The sequence below is a fragment of the Mixophyes fleayi genome, chromosome 2 (genome assembly GCF_038048845.1).
Source record: "Mixophyes fleayi isolate aMixFle1 chromosome 2, aMixFle1.hap1, whole genome shotgun sequence".
NCBI lineage: Eukaryota > Metazoa > Chordata > Amphibia > Anura > Limnodynastidae > Mixophyes > Mixophyes fleayi.
Genome location: NC_134403.1, coordinates 33,607,163 through 33,629,318, shown reverse-complemented (window position 1 = coordinate 33,629,318; position 22,156 = coordinate 33,607,163). Strand labels below are relative to the sequence as shown.

Here is a 22,156-nt window from a genome sequence, read left to right as displayed (position 1 = left end):
CAACCAGTGTGAGGCCATGAGGGAAAAGAAGGAAAGGAAAAGAAGCTGGGGCCCCCAAAGCCCTATTGATATGCTACTAATTCTGATTATTCCAATAATAAATAGCGGAACAATAGTCCTGAATTTTATAAAGTGCATGTCCATTTGGGAAGTGGGCGTAGTTTCAATTAGGTGTGGTAGGAACTAATCGGTCAGGTAAAGTTTGGATGGGTTGAGATTTGGGATTACTTTATCCCGATTTTGCTTTCGAAAATGTTCTGGTGTGGCACAATTGTGAGATGCTACACAACACACAACATGTGTACATCATACTTGCCAACTCTCCCGGAATGTCCAGGAGACTCCCGCATTTTGCGAGAGTCTCCTCGACTTCCGGGAGTGTGACTTCCTAGTGAAGTGGGCAGAATTTGGTTCAAACGCCGCGATTCACCAGGAATGTAAAATGACGCGTTTTGCGTCATTATGTCACGGGGCGGGGCCAAAATGACGCGATTTTCGGAGCCCCGCCCCCTGCACGCCGACCTCCCCCCGCCCCCAGCAGCTCCCGGAACCCAAATCTAAAATGTTGGCAAGTATGGTGTACATATGGATCAATATAAGTATATTTTGCCTTTGTTATATGCATATGAAAGAGAGATGGAAACTTTATGAAAAATTTAAACCTCTCGGAGGCTCATGTAGAGTTCAACACAAACTGCGTATTCTGTGTACAACACACTTTTTTACTTCTGCGCATACCTACAAAGCAATAGTTATGTTTGCGTCCATACGCAGACTGAGACGTATCTTGACTTTACAGATGCTTGCATCACATTACGATTAAAGAGGTGGAGCGCGGGAAGGAGGGGCCGTGTCAGGGCGTGTTGGGGCCAATGCGACTCATGTAGACTGAGATTCGGATGCATATTCACCTGCTAGGAGACGGGAAACTTGCGGGTGTTCAGTCACTGGTGTACGAACTGATAGTGGCGACGATCAGCTTAGATGTATCCAGCTCAACATAGGTTTCTGTGTGTCTTTTTTTGGGATGCAATTGCCGTCTGCATTTTAGACGGAAACTGCGTCCAATTCTACACGAGTCCCTCAGTGATTAGGTTTTTCTTTGTAACACTCACACAGACAGAAAATAAGTGGCAGAATAGTGTATTGTATTAATGCAGGTATTATTGGTGCTGAAATAAGGTAAATGCAATGTGGTTGTTGGTTTTGTTTGCTGTGTGGATACCGCAGTTGTGCACCCGCTTGGCCGCTGTATATTCCGTATAATGTAAGCACTAACTGGGGTCAACAATGTCCTGATTTCATTATCACTTTGCTTCCTCTTACAGACCCCTGTTGTCCATATTTTAATATGTGACCTGATTAATAGAACTTACTGAAAGTTCTGCTGATGAATTGAAGTAGACAATAAATAGTAGTTTAGAGACTGAACTATGTACACGTGTTTCAGGTTAAGGAGATAAGATTGTTGGTTCCTAAGCGACCCGATGAGGCAGTCAGCAGAAATGAGGACTCTGCCTTGTGGCATTTCAAGTGACTGCAAATACTGGTTGACATTAGCAGAGAGAGGAGAATCCCAGACTTTAAAGTGATGTCTGTCATAGTTGGTCATTTACACATGGATAATTTGTCTGGAAGGCAAGAAGAAGAACTGAACAAATCAAACCCCAGTTAGATGAGAAAAGCTGTCATTCCTTGTCCTCTATACCAGAGGATTCACGATTCTTAATCATCGTTAAAAAAGTGCATTATTATATTTCATGGTAAAGACTTAACCCTAAGGTATAAAGGTTTAGTCAAAGATAAAGTGGTGTAAAGATGCGTCTTGTCATATGACAAAGTCTGCCCTATCACCTACATTCAGTGGGTCAGATATCTATAAGGAATGAACCAATATATTGTATAAATGAAAACACAGCCAATCACTTCACCTGTGGCTGGCGTCCTAGAGATATCATTGGCTCCTAGTGGATTGATAAGCTGCATTATTTTGTGCTGTAACTGGTTCTCGTTTGTCAACTTTTACAGATAAATTACATTGCTCAAATGTTACATGGAATGTGTTAGCTTTTAAATGAGACCAATAAAGTTTTGTGAATCTCTGTTTTTGGCAAGTTTCACCTGCGCGCAAGTGTCTATTTTTATTTAGTTATCTATATGTATTAATCCAAAGCACTGGGCAAGTCTCTACTGTTACCTGCCATCAAGGTCCAGAATCATACAGATAATGGAGGTTCATTTATGAATTTCGGAATACCTGCGAGCTTGCAACACATTTTATTTTGAACAAATGCACGTATTAAACAACATCATCTACTAATCTGTGTACCTAGTTATATACACGTTTATGCACAAATCTTGTCTAACATGGATACTCGCTAGTATATAACCATATTGTCACTCCTGGCACAATCTAGGCACTGCTGGTATAGTCATATGGATGTTGTTGGTATAATGTGGGCACCGTCTCGTAATGAATTATATGGCTCTATTGCTGTACTCTGAGTACTTCTGATACTTATTCATATGAACCCTGTGTGTTTATAATCATATGGGCAATGCTGGCATAACCTGGGCAGCTGCTTGTATATATGGCCATGTTTTGAATAATCTGGGTTCTCTGTGGCAATTTTAAGTGCACAGGGAGGATAATGAGGTTGAAGTTTGTATATGAAACTTAAATGAAGCATTATAGTGCTGAGACTGGATATTAGAGAAAGGGGCCTAAAACAACAACCCTGCACACTGGCAAGACAACATATAGGGGGGGAGTTCAGAACATCGGCGCAATGTATCTCCGTGGACATTCCGTAGACACATCGCGCTGAATTGAATCTCCCATCGAGTCTCTAGTGCAGACAGGTTAACATATCTGCTACCCTAAACTCTAGGGGTTGCTTCACAGAGATTTGTCGCCCCAACCTCTAACGCGTTCCATCTGTGTAAAATAAAAACGGGCACTACCAGTAATCACCCATCCGCATTTATTTATGTTTAATGATAGTAGGTATACATGGTAGGAAGATAAACCAAAGGGCAAACCTACTGCCCCTGCATTTTTTCGACCCTAGGCATAAGCCTGTGCTGGATTTCCAGAAATCTAGGCTTGAATACAGGGAATAATTCCGTTCCTTTATCAAGCCACGGTTTATGGGTTAATGGATCAAACAGCTTATGTGATACTAACACATTTGTATCTGTTTTACTTTTACTTATCTTTTCAATTATGACGAGTGACCGCTTTTCTCATAGTTTCATGGTGTTTATTAAGTTTTCATAAATGGCACACTAACGAATTACTTACTTTCTCAGGAAGAGAGCATACAAATTCCCCACACACACTGCAGGCATCTATTAAACATTTCAGTCCGTAATTCACTAACTCCTCACAGGGAGAACATTTAAATAAATGGCGATGGTAGAAGAAAACATGACTGTATAATATAGTAGCAATATGGCTTAACCAAGTCAATCCATTTCTATAAAACAAGTCACTATGCATTATAGAACACAGTAAAACATCTAATGAAATCAACTATGCTGAAAAAGTTTTCTCAAGTAGAAACACATTTAAATTCTGTTTTATATGCTAATGAATGCAGCTGCCTATTTCATGCAGCACTTTCTCTTGTATTTTAGTTTTTGTTTTTTATTAGCAGAAATTTGATTTTTCTTTGGCAATTGTAATGAATTTAATTTATTTAATTTCCGACCAATACCAGATGCTTACCGAATTACATGGCACACAAATTAGATTGCAACATAGAATGTTAAAGTAGACAAGTGTGGAATGTTATCTTGCCCAAGCTATACCAACTGCAATCAAGAGAAAATACACACTTAGAGAATATGAGCAATATATTATGTAGGGAAATTGCTAAGGTGTCTGGATATGACACATTCCTGAGGCAGCACAGTTCATAAGGAAAGCAAAGATTTTATATTTATTTCTTTACTTCTTACTTTCTGTTTTTGCAGCTTGGACATTATGGGGCATATTCAATTAGCTTTCCGGTTTGCAGTAACGCGCGTTACCGCGAAACCTGCGCTGTATTGCCGGTAATACGGATTTTTGTACGCATCCCTATGGGGTGCAAACGAAAATCCACGTTATTGCGGTACCGTGGATTGACTTCGCGGGCCGTTACGGCGCGATCCCGCGAACCGGAAAGCTAATTGAATATGCCCCTATAAATTACTTATATTTCTGGTAAATGATGGGGTAATGATGGTTAAAATGCGGCCCCAGGGCCACGTAGGACCCACGAGCTGTAACCTGCGTCCCAAGATCCGTCCTGCTTTCAGATTTGTTAGTAGTATTGAATTAAAATACCCGCTGATATGTTATTACAGACAGATGTCTCTTTCTTTAATTAAACGTATTGTTTTAACTTATTACTGAGATTAAGAATAATGTGCGGCCCGTTTGAAGGTTAGAGGGCCGCCCATGAGGATCCTGAAGTGAACTAGGTTGCCTAGTGCTGGAGTAAGGGGAATAGGATAAGAGGATGTGGGGTCATAGTACTAATGCAGTTATTAGTACTATGTGACATTACTTCTATTTTTTTTTCTCCTGTGCGTTCTTTTGAGAATTTATAATCTACGTAGGTATTGGACGTATCCTGCAGTGTTTTATGTACTAGAGCACAGCAGACCCGCTCCAGAAATCAACAGCGCATGTATCCTGAGATCTGTTCCTTGATGAATTCAGGAATTCTGGAACTCATGTAGACGTGTGTAGAATACGGAGTGCGAGTTGCATTCAGAATGTGTATAAATATAAATATATGTATATCTATATATATACATAATCTATCTCTATCTATATCCATATATATATATATATATATATATATATATATATATATTGATGTATTTCACATTCTCCTGGCACTTTTCTATAAGGTTGAATTATTTTACATTTGCTATAGATGTACTTTTGGTGTGAACGATTTACATCCTATGGACGGTTTGACGTATAAGTGCAGCACAGTGTTTCAATCGTATCTAACGTCACTAATTCTCTCTAGAATAATGATCAAATCAGGATTTCTCTGTTTATTGTCTATCCAATGTTAGTTATGCAGGTATGATATCCTTCACATTCATTGTGGACATAGCTTAGAATACATCATGCATATTTTAGGATTGTTTCTTATGCCATATGGTTCGCTGTCTTCATTGGATAAACTAATGGTAGAGAAGTCAACCCCTCTAGACGGCTTCTTGTGTGGTGCGTTTGATGTGTTTGCAGCTCACTATCAGAAATCTTAGTCAGCAATTATAGCTGCAACCTTTGTCCGTATGGATCCACCATTAACCAATGATCCTGGTGGTTAGTCTCTTAGTCACTTCTTAATGTATAAATACGTTTTATTTAATTGAAATGCCCAAAGAATATATTAGCATTGATGAAAAACTGCCACTTTTCTATAAAGACACCAGATTCATTAGTGAAGTAACGGGTGGATTCTCCTGTAATTCAGATGCTATATTCCCACCTGTATTGTCTGTGAAGATTAGCGCGTCGGCCTTGAGGGGCAGTCTACATCTCTAGAGTGGTTGTACCTGTTATTCTGAATAATAGAATCACTGTGTCCCTGACATGCTGAGCTAGGTACTAATGTGAATTGCTATCTAGCATTATAACTAGAGATGCTCACTGACCCCCGTCAACTGGTTTTGGTTTTGGATCTGAATTAGCTTTGTGTTTTGATTTTGGTTTTAGTTTTGGCAAAACCGCCCTCGTGTGTTTTGGTTTTGGATTTTTTTTTAAATAAAAAATCCTAAAATATGCTAAAATGACATAATTTTGCTCTTTTTTTGTTCCTACATTATTATTAACCTCAAAAACACTAATTTCAAGTCATTTGCAGCCAATTTTGACCACCTCACAGATCACAATATTATTTTCATACACTTTAGGACAAAGACAATGGCACAAACACACAGCACTTCCTAGCACATCTAGGGCACATTGGCACACAGCAGTGGTGGAAAAGAAGAATGGTGCAAGATGGAATTGTCCTTGGCCCGCATATCCTTCCCACCGACCGTTATGTTGACTCTTAAAAAAGAAACCAAAAATCGCGAGATCCAACGACGTAACGATGACGTTTTGCCTCATTTTCAAATCCAAAAAACCTCGAAAGAAACTCGGATCTGCTAAGTTCGGGTATATTGGGTTCTCTGGGAATCGAGCCTGAGCATCTCTAATTATAAACATTATGCAACAGACATACACAGAACTACGGCTCTTCAGACACGCGTTTCGCTGCTTGCTATTTCAGTGCAAAGAACTAAACTACAATAACAGCAAAGTTGGTTCTAAGTACTCAGATCGGGAGCAGGTATACATAGTCTTTTACTGTTAGTAAAAACAATCACAATGTAGGTTAGGTTTTGCTCGTGATTGAAAAACAGGGGGCACCAGGATTTGGTTACAGAGAGGAGAACTGAGCAATGGTAAACCTGCTAGGCATGGCACAGATTCCCGAAGACAGGTCCTTCTTCCTGTTGCAACAATCAGGTGACAATTGAAACCTAGAGCACTGACACCTAAGTTTAGATTGCAGGGATTGGACCAATGTAGAGTCCGAGTGGATGCGGAGGAGGTGGATGGGTGGGTGACGATCTACAGATAACTGGGGATCTCCGCAAGAGGAACATCTTAGAAATGTATAGGGTAGTTCCATCTTTAAATAATATTTGTAATAACCGAATGACCAAAAGAGCTCACAATCTAAAGCAGTTTAATGTTCTTTCAGCAAACTGAAGATCTCAGTTCAGCAGTTTTTATTTTGTATGACAAAGATTGCACTTAGCTCAGTATATCAAATCCTTACATAGGGGGTGAAGACACGCTTGAATTTTAAGTGCTTGCAGCAGAATGACTTTATCTGGTGTTTATTGCCCCGTAAGCATCCTCTAAAGTAGGACTGATTTGTTTTACAAGTATCTGGGTTGCAGAACGACCACTTAAACCTCCAACGTGTCCATTACACAGCTGAAGCAATTAAACTGCAAATTTCCGGCTAATGAAGCATAAATTAAAGCAGTGTGCAAAATGTTATATTCCATATGTGGCACAGTAATATGGAAAACGGCTACCCTGCAACCTCCGTCATCAACACAGCACCACCCAGGGTTATCTATAATTGCGGAGTGACATTAGTAGCCGGCTCTCCGCAGTTGCTGGCAGCAGCTTTAATTAAGTGGCCGCAGGGGATGTTTCACATGCCGTATGGGAGTATGACAACAGGGTGGTAAAGTTTTCAACAATATCAGTTTATACTATATTACTGTCTCTCTAGTGAACGAAAAAAATTCAATAGTCAGCTTAAAAAGCAAGGTAACAAACTACTGGATATTAATAATATATATATGAAGGCTTGTGATTTCACAGCAATATAATATATATCAAATAAATTAACTGTTTACACAGATTTTAGTCTACGCAACATGACATCTATGGCTTCTATTACATGGTGACGTTGCCTCTGTCTGGAGCAGTACCAGAAGCAGGAGTCCACCTGATTAGCTTTCAGAGCTCAATTTACTAAAAGGTGTTTTTTCTGGTGGTTTTAAACCGCCGCACATCGCTGGCAGTTCAGTGCTCTAAACCGTTGCATTTACTATAGCGCTGTTTGAGACTGATCTGTCAAACCGCTGGTGATGGTTGGCGATGCCAAAACGGTTCTTAGACCTGCTTCTGATAGGCTAGATAGCTAAAACTGCGTAGTGTTTGAGCCACCTTGACATTCAGAACATAAGAGGAGGCACCATTGGCTTATAAATTATGGGGGCAATCATTGTTTATTGATTAAGGTGTTAAAATTAGCTTCTATTTAACTTATGGAAGCAAATTTAATTTTTCATTATATTATGGAGCAAAATGATAATATAATGTAAATTAAAAATGTCCCCCTTAAGTTATTTATAAATTAATTTTTCCCCCCGTGACAGGTATGCGGAAAATTGCAGGTGCGGCGGTGGTGGTGCTGAGAGCATTGAGGTGAGTTCATGGACATAAAGGGATATGAAGCAGATAACCAGTAATTACTGGCCAACAGTATCGTTGTCAGTCTCTGTAATGAAAGAGGTAGGTCCTAAAATGGACACTATTGTGAAAGATTTAAGATAAGAATATATTTGACAGTTGTTTATACAAATAATAATAATAATAATACCAGGTTAGTCAAGTGAATGCAAAAGTATAAGAGGTTCAGTGACTTTTACATGCATACCTCAAATCCCAGGGGTCTCCCCACATTATCCTTGGAAGATCTCCATGTGACAAGGATTTCGGATGCAGACAAGCCTGTTGCTTTGACATCTGTGGGAGCATTGCTGGGTTCTATAGAAAGGATTAGAAACACATATGTTGTAGCAAATCTTGTAACAAGCCAGCTCCAGCTATTGCAGAATGAAAGGCAAAATGTGGCTGTGCTAAATCTCCCAAGCTCCTCAGTAAGCTAGTTGCCTACCACTGTCTCAGAGTTGTTATCAACTGTACATCATTGCCTCAAGTCAACCCACATAAAACAGTGAGGTCTCTAAATTCCAAATAAAGGGCCTGATTCATTAAGGATCTTAACTTGAGAAACTTCTTATTTCAGTCTCCTGGACAAAACCATGTTACAATGCAAGGGGTGCAAATTAGTATTCTGTTTTGCACATAAGTTAAATACTGTCTGTTTTTTCATGTAGCACACAAATATCGGTGTACAAATAAGCTATGAAGTATTTGTGTGCTACATGAAAAAACAGTCAGTATTTAACTTATGTGCAAAACAGAACACTAATTTGCACCCCTTGCATTGCAACATGGTTTTGTCCAGGAGACTGAAATAAGAAGTTTCTCAAGTTAAGATCCTTAATGAATCAGGCCCAAAGAGTTACAGACATGACACTGTGCTAAAAGAAGCAAATTGTTATATATACCTTTATTTCTTTCATTCCCCCAAACAACATTCAGCTTAATTTTTCTATAACTAGAATACCTGCTGAATATATCTCCTCCCTAACATTTGCATAAGGAATTAGATAAGAAATGTTAACAAGAGAGAGAGGAAACAAAAAAACTAATCAGAATTCTTGGCCAATTTTGCGGGTCACTTCATATAATTATAAATTAAACTACGGTACAGCTTACTGTGAGTTTAGTTAGGTGACATACTGTTGCGGTAGCACATAGGTGATAGAATATGTACTATATGCTGCCTATTTCAACATTACCACATAATTGTGACTACAGATTAGTGAAATCTTCCAAATTTTCCAATAAATATTTACCATTTTCGCTAGTTTGACACACAATTTTATATGTTTCGCCCTGAAATATTCCCAGTCTGACCCTAACCACACCACACAGAATGAGTCGATCCTGCCAGTATCAATCATAGATTAAATTAGGTGAAATGAGAATTTACAAATACTGCATGGAAGAAGTAACTGGAAGACCGTGTTGCAGGAACATCGCTGGACTGTCTTCACCATAATGCAGCACAGGATCAAGATTTGTAGAGAGGGGTTTCCATGCCACACCACCAGTGGGCGTGGTCACAATGCTTCAGGGCGTGGCTATAATTTTAGACAGTGCTTGACTGCACTCCAACTCTTCCTATCCCCATCATATACACAGGCAATGCTGCGTGCACTACTGTTAGGGGCACACAGCTCTCCCTTTTTGAGCAGAGCTGTGTGAAGCAGGACATACCTGCCAACTGTCCCTACAATCAGGACAAAGTCCTGACTGAGTGTGATAGAACAGTTGACAGACTGTCCTGCTCTCTCCTACCTGTTCTTGCTGCTTTCAATACTTGTTGGGGAGAGATGGCTGTGAACAGTGCAGACAGAAACGATCTGCACACAAGCTGCAAAGTGGGTGGTCCAGGTGTAGGGTCCAGCCACCTAAAGCATACAGTACCCCAGGCTGGGAGGGGGGGTTTCCAGGCACTAGGAAACCTCCCCTTAGTTAGTCTATGAGGATGTAAACTAAAGTGTACTCCATCTTTATATTATTTTCATAGGATGAACTAGCTTAACAACCAAATTTTAGTGCCTATCCATAAATGCTTTCTTCACCATGCAAACAGACAACACTGAGTACTTCTCTTGGGAGTGGTGTCCACTGAATTGGATGACCCAGCAGATTTAGAGATAATGAATTAGAATGAGGATTAAGTTGTGTGTAGACAAGGAGTTGAGGTTAAATATTATATAAGGGCAGTATAGGAGAAGACTTTACGGCACAATCTATGGTGCGCTGTGGTGTACCTAAAAGCATGCTGCAACTACACCCATTTATGTTCAATGGGAATGGTGTGATGATGATATAGCTAACTAATTGGTATTGATGAGAAAGGTGATTCTATAAATTCTATTCCAACTGTATTAATCTGGACATTTTCATACTCCAGGATTAGCTGGTTTACTGTAGCTTTTTTTGTTTTATTACACTCAGAATATAAATACTGACACACACAATATTTATTTTTGAAGGGTTTCTTATCCCTTTTAATGGAGTTAGAAACAGCTGTATAAAATGCTCATGCAGTGATGATCGTTCTTGATTTGTATGAGATGTGCTGGAGAAAACGTTTAATTATGGACATTTCACCAAATAGAGTGAATACATTTAATCTAGAAGGTTTCAGTGCGTTATCCTATAGATGACTGGGAAATTAAGTGTCATCCAAGAATGCAATAAATCAGTCTGTAGGAAAACGTGTGCACAGATAAAATACAGTATCTATAAATATCTGACAAGGACATGCATGTTTTTATGAGATAGAAACAAACATGAAAAGCATTGTGTGCAGACCACAGCTAAATGTGCACAATTTATCATTCTTAATCTCTCCATCTTAGGTTACAAGCTGTTTAACCTTTTTTTCTAACCAAATACTGGTTATGTGTATGAAAAGTAACCCCCCCTCCCTGTATATCTATAGATATTCCCCTCGTACGTCAGTAAATGCTTTCTGTAAATGTTTATCAAAGACCCTGTGTTAATCTTTATCTATAAAGAACCAACATTTTACGCTGCACTTTTACAGAGTATGTGAAATCATTTAAACTAGTCCCCGCCTTAATAGAACTTGCAGTCTAAATTCTCTAGGACAAACACATGCACAAAAACAAACCTAACAATATGTTACTGGATTGTGGGAGGAAATGAGAATAGTGCAGTTTTTGCATACTTGCCAACATTGAGTGGGGGGCGATCCAGGTTAGTTGCGTCATTCCTCCCCCCCCCCCCCCCCACGATGAAATTGATATTTTGACGTAGAGGACGGGGCCAAAATAAAGCGATTCAACGCAAATAGCGTCATTGAGGCTCCTATTGTGGGAGTGTTTGCCTGCACTCTCAGGAGTTCGGGAAACCTACATGGATTTTGGGAGTCTCCCAAACATTCCAAGAGAGTTGGCAAGTATGAGTTAGTGCCCTGGTCAGAATAGAACCATGACCTCAGCACTGTGTGGCAGCAATGCTAACCACTTTGCTACCCCACATGTTTAGAAACACTTACAAAAAACCTGCTTATCACACCTCCAAAAATATCTGGTTGAAAAAATAGAGAGTTAATCTACACCACTGATCCACCCAAACTAGACCCTAATTCATTCATGTAAAGCCCATTTGAAATGAGGACTCTCCCTTTTTCCTGACAGACCACGCCATCTTGACCATTGAAGTTCAAGTACTCCATTACATCTGTGTATATTTAGATCTATAGGGGTTTACAATGTACCTTTTTAGATCTACAAACATTTATGTCTACAAATGTCTATAAATAAGAACCTTTTTAAGTTCTTGTCAAAATTATTATTATTATTTATTATTGTGACGACACCCTTTACATGCCATTCAATGGTATTGTTCACACAGCGGATGACGAAACACACAGTACAGAAATAAATGAGATACAATTATGACTGCATTGTTTTCTTTAGGTTATGTCCATCCCATTTTGTTTAAAATGCAACTAGTAATTTGCACACAAAAAAATGCTCGTATGGACGAGCTTTAAATGTTTGTGTCTAAATGTTCATCAACCCTATACCCCCAAAAATGTGGAAATTAAACAAGAATTTGTAGCCAGAAATTTTCCCAAGTCTGTATGCAAGATGGAAAAAAGCAATGTGTGCGCTATGTAAAAAACATACCCTATCATAATATGTGTAGCATTACATTGATTTAAAATAAAGAAATATTTAGCAACAAGTAGAATCTGGATATTAAACTGCAAATACATTTTTTCGTCATAATTGTTTCATATTTCTGCAGAACCCTCCTGACGCAGGAAAACTTTCTTTGATCATGCACCTCCATTTACACCAGTCTATGGGTTTGTGAAGCAAGATGACAGCGTTTGCACCAGCCAATGGGTGGAGTTGGGCGGAGCTAGCGCATTCTTTGCTAAGTGTTTGCACCAGCCAATGGGTGGAGTTGGGAGGGGCTAGCGCATTCTTTGCTAAGTGTTGACTGTGCCTAGTTTTGCTAATACATGCAGAAATGAGATTTCCTTTTGCAGAGCGAGATTATCAAAATAAGATAAAGGGGTACAGAGTGAGCATTTGTAGGGGCAAGCGAATCGGCATACAACCATTTCCACACCACATAAGCAAACAGAACTGTGAACACCTATTTGGAGAAGCAAAATTTAAACTGGCTTATTAATTCTTCTCGCTACTTCAATGATTTACTAATGCAATAAAATATTATAAAATACAAGGGACATCAATATACACTATATGAACAAAAGTATTAGGATGTTTGACCATTACACCAACAAGGACTGTAATGACTTTGGGCTTGATTCATTAACAAAAGTAAAGCAAAAATATGAGTAACTTTGAACCTTGGCAATACCATGTTACAATGCAAGGGGTTCAAATGAGTTTATTATTTTGCACATAAGGAAAATACTGGCTGTTTTTTCATGAAGCACACAAATACTTGATAGCTTTATTTGTACACTGACATTAAAAGTTGATCGAGGACATGGCCTACCCAAACTATAAATCTGCTATCACATTTTAAATTTACCTCCCCCTGCAATGCAACATGGCTTTGCCAAGGTGCAAACTTACTTTTTTTTGGCTTTACATTCCTTAATGAATCAGGCCCATTGTATTCAAATATATTTGCTTTATTATAGTTGGTTATATAGTTGAGTTGGTTCCCATTTTGCAGGGATAACAGCTTCCACTATTCTTGGAAGGCTTTCCACAAGATGTTGTAGCATTTATGTGGGAATTTGTGCCCATTCATTCTGTAGAGCATTTATGGGGTCAGGCACTGTTGTTGGACAAGAAGGTCTGGCTTGCAATCTGCCTTCCATTTCATCCCAAAGGTGTTCAATGGGGTTGAGAACAGGGCTCTGTGCGGGCCAGTCAAGTTCTTTCACACCGAACTCATCAAGCCATGTCTTTGTAGTCCTTGAATTGTGCACTGGGGCACAGTCATGTTGGAATAGAAAGGGGCCTTCCCCAAAAATTTGCCACAAAGTTGGAAACATAGCATTGTCCAAAATGACTTGGTATGCTGAAGCATTAAGATTGCCCTTCGCTTAAGATAAGGGGCTAGGCCGAAACCCTGAAAAACAGCCCCGTACCATTATCCCTCCTCCACCAAACTTCATAGTTGGCATAATGCAGTCAGGCAGGTAACGTTCTCCTGGTATCTGCCAAACCCAGACTCGCCCATCTGACTGCCACACAAAGAAGCATGATTTCGTCACTCCACAGAACACATTTCTCCACAGTCCAGCAGAGCATTGGCGACTTTTACGTACCATTTGTTTTAGCATTCGTTGACCCCGCTCTGTGATATTACGTGGTCTTCCGCTTCGTGGCTGAGTTGCTCTTGTTCCTAAACATTTCCACTTTAGAATAATATCACAAAGTTGACTGTGGAATATCCAGCAAGGATGAAATTTCACGAACCGTCTTATTGCAAAGGTGGCATCCTATCACAGTACCACGCATGACGTCACTGAGCTCTTCTGAATGGCCCATTTTGCATCACAAATGTGTCTAATAGAGACTCCATGGCTAGGTGCTTGATTTTATACACCTGTGACAACAGGTCTGATTGAAACACCTCAATTCAATAATTAACAGGTGTGGCCAAATACTTTTGTCCATATAGTGTATGTAGAAATACCTTTGAAAATATATTTATATTGTTACAAGAGTGACATCACTACTCGCTAAAGATATAAGCGATGATCAGTGATGTCACATGACAAGAATCCTGTGATATCTGCAAAACAAACCTGGATTATCACGATCAATGCCAGAAACTTGATGTGTTTGAAATTGAAAACTGTCTATTATAGCATAGATGCATAGCTAATAAGGTTGAAAAACAGACACAGGTCCATCGAGTTAAATCTTTCCTAATCACATGGATGAAAAGGATAGTAGAAGTACCCATGGAATTCCATGACATGTAAATAATTATATGATCACGGAACTCAAGGTGACTTCAAATATCTATATACTTATAGTAGGGTATATGATCTTCTCATTATCATAAGTTTTATACTACATGTTAAAGTAAAACACTTGAATCTGAGGTCTCCAGCTTTAAATATTTATTGTACCGTGCATTCAGAAAACTAAAACCCATCAGTGTAAGATCTGTATTTACAATTAATATATTCAGTTTGCTACACTTCTATTTCACCTTTAAACAACAACATAAACTTGTATAAATAAAATAAAACACAGCAACATTTAAAGAAAAATGATATTGATGAACCTGCCATTCAAAATTACTTTGTTGTTGGATGCAGGCATCTAAATCACTTCCCAAAGATAATAACCGCCCCTATTAACACCTGCCGGGTAAACTAGCAGGCAATTACTGTTAAAAATCAATCAGCAAATGGTGGTAAAGATAGATTTTTCTTGCACAGGTTAGGTACAAAGATACAAATGTCTGCTTTATAGATAGTGAAACCAGGAGGTAGAGGAAACTGTTGTTTTTAATTTGTTTGGCAAAAGTGTAAACGTTTACATTTATGTAGGAAGGTGTTGTTAAGAATGTACATGGGGGGCATTCACCCCAAATCTTTTACACAGTGCCCCAAAACTCATGGCATGGTCAGATACAGCTAAGCTATCAGCTGTCGCTGAGCTCAGTAACGTAGATCTAGATGCTCTCCGAGGCCGGTGTGAGTGAAGTTTAGTGGTGTCGCTGTGTCCATGTCTCACACAGCAATTGCAACTTTGATGAATGGCCAATACGACTTGGCCATTCTCACAGTCATCAAGAAGATGACCTGCAGAAGCTCAGCTTGGAGCAGCACACCCTGGACTTGTCGGTGGTAGTCAGTTTCACTGTACCCTGACACAGAACAGAACAGAACGACATGAGGATTCCGAATGAATAGTACACCGACCTGTGAAAAAACCTACTTACCGGAAGGCAGATTACTTCACATCACGACTCCCTGTCTTGCCGGCTGGAGAAAATTATGTCATCAGCAACTATTTTAGGGGTTAAGGTTAGGGTTAGGGTTCGGATTAGGATTAGGATTAACAATAATTCCTAACCCTAACATCCCTAACACCCCTAACCCCTAAAAGAGTACTTACATTACATAAATGACAGGCAGGTCCGTCCATTGCCGCTTTAAGCCAAGTCGCGATTGCTGATGACGTCATTTTCTCCAGCCACCAACACAGAGAGTTGTCATGTGAAGTAATCTGCCTTCCGGTAAGTAGGTTTTTTCACAGGTCGGTGTACTATTCATTTGGAATCCTCATGTCGTTCTGTTCTGTTTCGGGGTAGTCAGTACCGTTAATAGCATACTTACCTACTTTCTCTAATCTGTTTCCGGGAGATGGGCGTCACTGGAGGGCGGGAGGGGGCGGGGCCAGGCAAATCGCGTCATTTAGTGGTGGCTGCAGCGGGATGCAGGAGATTTGCCAGCTCTCCTGGGAGCCCGGGAGTCTGACCCGAATTTCGGGAGTCTCCCGGACATTCCGGGAGAGTTGGCAAGTATGGTCAATAGGTACTACACCCGTATTTGTACCCAGCCACTGACGCCCTATCACAAGTTGGATAATGGTATGTTCCTCATTCACTCCTGGATTACAGTGATTTAAGAGGCAGATTCAATTCCCAAAAAATCTGTGCAAACTGCCTCCGGAACAACCGCGAGACACCGCGCTCAATATTTTTTGTATTGAAGAAACACTGACCTGTGCTACTTTTTACCTTAATGCCGTTAAAAATGCCCGTCCGCAACGTTCTTTGGAACATCACAGGCAATTGATTCTGCCCCCAAGACTGCATAAACACATAGTAGCAGTAACCATATTGCTGTAATCATGTGTATGAATTGCTAACAGTGCTATTTACCATTGTTCCAATTAATGGTTTAGCTCTAAGCTCTGCTATTAGATTGCTCCGTTCCAACTGCATATTCTGTTATATTTATTACAGACTTCAATACGTTTATATACTACTAATGTATATTGAATGTGTGATATGTCCATGTACTCTAAGACATGTATTATTTAATTAAATTACTATATTGTGCTACTGGGCAGAATTGCCCTGGACATGCTCACTTTCCTTTTCTGGATGTTGTATGAGACCAGACCATAATAGGCTAAGGCCAGGTACACAGTAGAGGTTTGTCAGCCGATTATCGGGCTGAAACGACCGCTCGGCCACATATTGTGTTAGTGTGTATATTTACCCGATGAATGACAGTCGTTCCAAAGTGCCGATTGTAGGTTTATTTGGTTGGTTGTACTGTTTAATAATCTATTTCCAATCACCTTCCGATCCTGCAGTGTGTGTGCACTCACTGACCACGATCTCCATAGAGTTTACAGAGTCATGGTCTTATCAGCCGATGCCGGCAATGAACATGTCCCGGTGACTAAATGTAATGAGTGCTGTAGATGGAATAATTTGTTCGTTCTGAGACTGAAAATTTCAATTCAGAGTCACATAAGCTAACGAAATTCATATGACATGTGGATAGCTATAACAAGGCGGATATTCAGTGTGACAGGAATGAATGAATGACAATTGTGTTGTCTTTCTCTAAACGACTAGAGAACCAGTTGAAGAGCACAGATCTGAAGGTAAATAGTTTGCAGTGTGTACACATATCATCATCATCATTTATTTATATAGCGCCACTAATTCCGCAGCGCTGTACAGAGAACCCATTCACATCAGTCCCTGCCCCACTGGAGCTTACAGTCTAAATTCCCTAATATAGACACACACTCATACACACACAGACAGACAGACAGGGAGAGACTAGGGTCAATTTTGATAGCAGCCAATTAACCTACCAGTATGTTTTTGGAGTGTGGGAGGAAACCGGAGCACCAGGAGGAAACCCACGCAAACACGGGGAGAACATACAAACTCCACACATATAAGGCCATGGTCAAGAATTGAACTCATGACCCCAGTGCTGTGAGGCAGAAGTGCTAACCACTAGGCCCCTGTGCTGCCCACATATATCAGTCGTAGGTACAATCGTTGAAGATAACATTGGTTGGAAAAATCTCCAGTGTGTACCTAGCCTAATGATTGAAAGGCTAACCTTGTAAATTAATTCTGATATACATTTCAGTCTGGCTGTGTTAGGGTGGGTGCTCTAGTATATATTACTGATTTTAAATTTGCCTGTCTAATAATAAACATATTTCCTCGTTTATTAGTGTGCATATGGTAGAACAATGTGGCCGGCTTGGTTTTGGGAGAAAGGCACTGAATCCCATAAACACCTAGCAATGCCGTTATTTGTATTCCATCTATATCGTATCTTCTGTAACTCAATCCTTGCCCAGTGGACTACACAAAACAATATTTCACTATGAAGCTGTAAAAATGTGGCCCTGCAGGACAACTGGTGTTTGGTGATATTATTCTCTATTAATGCAGCATAGTGCCTTGTTATAGGGGTAATCCCACAATTTAGCACATCAAGAAGACGTGTGATCAAATTGTTGCTCGTTCTGATAGGAAGAGATGGGCCGATAAGGGTATTCTTGATGAATTTGTTCTCCTCTTATCACAGCCATTGCTCAAAATGAGATTGTGTGATTGAGATCACAAGGATGGTTTGGACTCTTTGCAGTCTGCTTGGTTTGACTTCAGCCACCACGGAGGTGAAGGTTTTCGCCAGGGAACCCCACAAGGAGGTTTGGGCAACACTTCACCCCGCAGGCTGCGGTTCCTCCGAATGGGTACCAGATGATACTGACAGGAGAAGATGTTATAGCCGACAAGGAGTGACCAGAATGGGAACGGATACTGGATACCAGGTTACCAGCTGAGATGCAAACAGCACCGGATACCAGGGTCGGCTGTATAGGAATGGATCCTGGATACCAGAATACCACAATTAGCTGAGAAGCAAGTAGTGCTGGATAGCAGGATCAGTAGAATAGGAATGAAATGATGAATAGACACTTATACAGGATACCAGGATCAGCTGAGAAGCATATGACGCTGGAAACAACCTGATTAATAGGGACGGATACAGGATACCAGGATACAGAGGAGCCAAATATATACCAGCGGCTTAGCAGGCTACAGGACCATATTGCCAGAACAAGAAGTTCATATAGTCTGGAGGATGAGGGGACATGCAAAACAATCAACCAATGGCTGAATAGGGAAAAACATAAAAGACAGGTTCGGTGCATGTCAGATTGCACGTTTCATGACAAGATATATAAATAAAATCCAATAGGTTCATTTAAGGGGTATTACTGATAAATCTACCTAAAATTGATACCGGCGGGCGCTGGAGATCAAATATGAGCCAACAATTTCAATCCGATGTCTGTCGCAGCATCAAGATGGACTTTATACAGGAAAGTACATATGTAGGTGTAAAAATACCAATGTCATAAAAATATCCAGTTATAACACATGGAATGAAGACAGCGCTCAGTACTGTTTTTTCATAAAGTTATATACGCTGTTCAGAAATAAATCTTAATTTAAATAATATGAAGTATAATATAACAAATCACTACATGATAAGACACCATGTATATGACATTGACACCAGCTCTGGTCTTTTAGGTTAGAAAAAATCAGGTGAAGAATCAGTTACTGTTCTAGCATGAAAAATAATTATGCATATTGCGTTCCTGGTAATATACGTTAAGGACATCTACAGCGATAAAATGACTAACTAATTGAGCTACTTATTGTTAGGACCGGCTTCTCATTCCCATCATGTACAAGCAAAACTTCAAATTATTTGATTATGCAGTTACTCTAGAAACCTGTGACCAATGCAAATTCCGCTTCCAGTGAGGTTTCTACAGCAACTTCTAGCTATTCCCAAACATATAAATAGAGCGGATTAACGGAAGCATACTGTCTGTGATAATTACTTGTCCACAGTGGTGAGTATAGGCCAGGGATGATTCAATGGGATCCAATTAGGCTTTATGTGGTATATATTGTTTTTCATAGGATAATAACTATGCAGTACACTTTTCAATGCAGTTATTGTTAAGTTAATTTTATTCTTATAACTGGCTAGCAAAATACTAATATATTGTCAAAAGGGTCATATATCAAGTGCTGGAAATATGTATAAAAAGTCTAATCAAGGAACCGCTTTCTACTATATATACATCGGTTGATTGTCACATAGGTTATGTCACATCTTATTGAAGACAGGTGAATGACAAGAAATTAACAGAAATTTTATAGAAGTAGGTAATGAGCTACATATGTTTATTATATAAACAGCAGGAACAAGATAAAAAAAATCAAATGACTCAATACATTTAAAAATAAATTGTTAAATGAATAGCTCTAGGAAGAAATATATTCTCTGTTGAGTCCCTCTTGCATATATGCATTAAAGGACATAAGAGAGAGTCTTGTGAAATGCATAGAATAATAATTTTGCAGTGGAGCCAGATAGTTTGCACAGAACATATCTCAGAATTTTACCAAAAATACACTTCTTTATAACCAAAGCTCTTGGGTACATCTAAAACATGAGTGAGTTTTACTTGATTACCCAAGAGCTTTGGTTATAAAGAAGTGTATTTTTGGTAAAATTCCACCACTTCTAAATTTCCACTTTGACCACTGCATATGTTCCTATGCAGACTTCTGTGGTTCTGGCACTCAGTCCCTCCGGGCACATGCAGAAGGAAGACAGGGGAGGGAAGAGGTGTGCAGAAGCAGACTGCGCACACTAAAAGTGTGTTCACGCAAACATGGCTCATGCAGACTTGCAAAAACCACCATATATGCCTGTTTGGAGGCATACTACAGTATAGATGCAAATCTGCACTGATGATGATGACTTATCGTAAACCAGGCGTATTTGCATCCGATATAGAGCCTCCACGAGATGCGTATTTCTCTGCATACTGGATAAAATTCACTCGTTTTCTGTCTCATCTTTTAAGAGCAATTTACTCTCGTTTTGCTTCCATCTCTGCATTAGCCCAAATATTTGTATTTATTATTTTCCATTGCAGATATTCACTATCGGCACAGAGCTGATGGTAGCCATTTCTAACTGCTGTCTGCATGACAATATACCGTGCTCATGTAACGTGGCTCACAAACACAAGTATATAGTGCAGCCACCATGGCTCAATATTTAAGGCAGCCAATCTTTCCCAGTATTTAAGCTCACTTTGCCGCTATATAGTGCACCATTTATTGTAAGGGGGAATTGATTTAGTCTCCGGAACGTCCACAAGACACTTTGCAGCAGAGATTTGACAGAAATCTTTGCCAATTTTTCCTTGCACCCCAAAGAGGTGCGAGGGAAAATGAGTGGAGATTTCTAACGTAATTGCTGGCAATGTGCGCAGCGCGATGTCCGCGACCCACATGACTGCCAATTGCATCCCCCCCTAAATGTCTAGTGTTTATCGAAGCCATGAATACCAAGATTAGAACACAGCTTTGGGTTACAGTACATCATACTTTTCAACTCTCCCTGAATGTCAGGGAGACTCCCTGAAATAGGGGTGATCTCCCTCCCTCCCTGAAGAGTCTGGCATTCTCCCTGATGCTGAGCCAGTACAAGACGTGGTTGGCTTCGCCATCTGTGGCATGATGACACTGTTCAGAAATTGTGGACTATGTCCAGGTATTGATGCCTATGGAGGTGGCCATTTTCATGGAGACCAAGATTTAATCAAAGACTGACAGGTAAGACAACATGACTTCAGTAATGGAGACAGAAATGTAAAAGACACTTGAGTCTCTAGAGATTCATTAGCTGCTTTTTTTTAACACATAGTTGCCTACTCTCCCGGAACGTCCGGGAGACTCCCGCATTTCAGGGCAACCTCCCGGTTCTCGCCCCTTCAATAGATAATTGGCAGGGGCGGGGCTTAATGATGCAAATATTGCATCATCTTATGATGCGATTCGTCAAGCCCCACCCCCACACACCCACCTCCCCCGGGATCTCCCTGAAGCCAACGAGGAGAAGTTGCTATACAGCAGGCATCTAGTTATTAAAAATAAAGTGGTAACATACTTTACTGTACATAAAACTAATGTTTAAGTATGACTATGATATAGGCAATTTCATTTTAGCTTAAGCTAAGCTGTCCATTCACGCTATACCACAAGCTTTATCATTTCTACAATAGTAAGAAAACTTTTCATAAATAAAACGGCAAAAAGAATTTAACTTCAACCATCTTGTGACAAGGGCTCTTTACAGCACAGACACCGTCCCATAATCTTGGTGGTGATGTTTAAATTTTAGATTGCAGATCTCTCACATCCCTTTATCATATATATGACCTGAAAGACAGGTTTTTATGTTTAATAAACCGACTGACAGGCTCCAAGGACACAATCGAAGTGAGTACTTTGTATTTTTTATTTTTTTTTGCTGCAGGTGGGAACGACTAGAAGAAAGTGGAAGAGATAAAATGATTTATAAATGCCTTGGTGTGGTGAGAGAGATGCTATTTCACACACTGTTATTACAGAACAGCTGGGATGCTATCTGCTTTATTATATAAAGGATAATAGTGCATTAGGCTCATAGAAACTATACGGAAGTGATTGGTCTGTCAGAGAATTAATGTATTATTAAAGGCACCCTAACACTGTTTTTATATTTTCCCTATGTATTTGTCAAATAAAAATATT

At 39.7% G+C, this 22,156-nt stretch overlaps 1 protein-coding gene across 1 annotated transcript in view; it reads right to left on the bottom strand.

The window, feature by feature from the left end:
* Positions 1 to 22,156, bottom strand: part of CNTN5 (contactin 5) — a 1,124,282-nt gene that overhangs the window by 11,213 nt on the left and 1,090,913 nt on the right. The window contains exon 22 of the mRNA XM_075198772.1: positions 8,247 to 8,356. Coding sequence (XP_075054873.1) covers positions 8,247 to 8,356 — 110 coding nt within the window. The remainder of the gene's footprint in view (positions 1 to 8,246; positions 8,357 to 22,156) is intronic.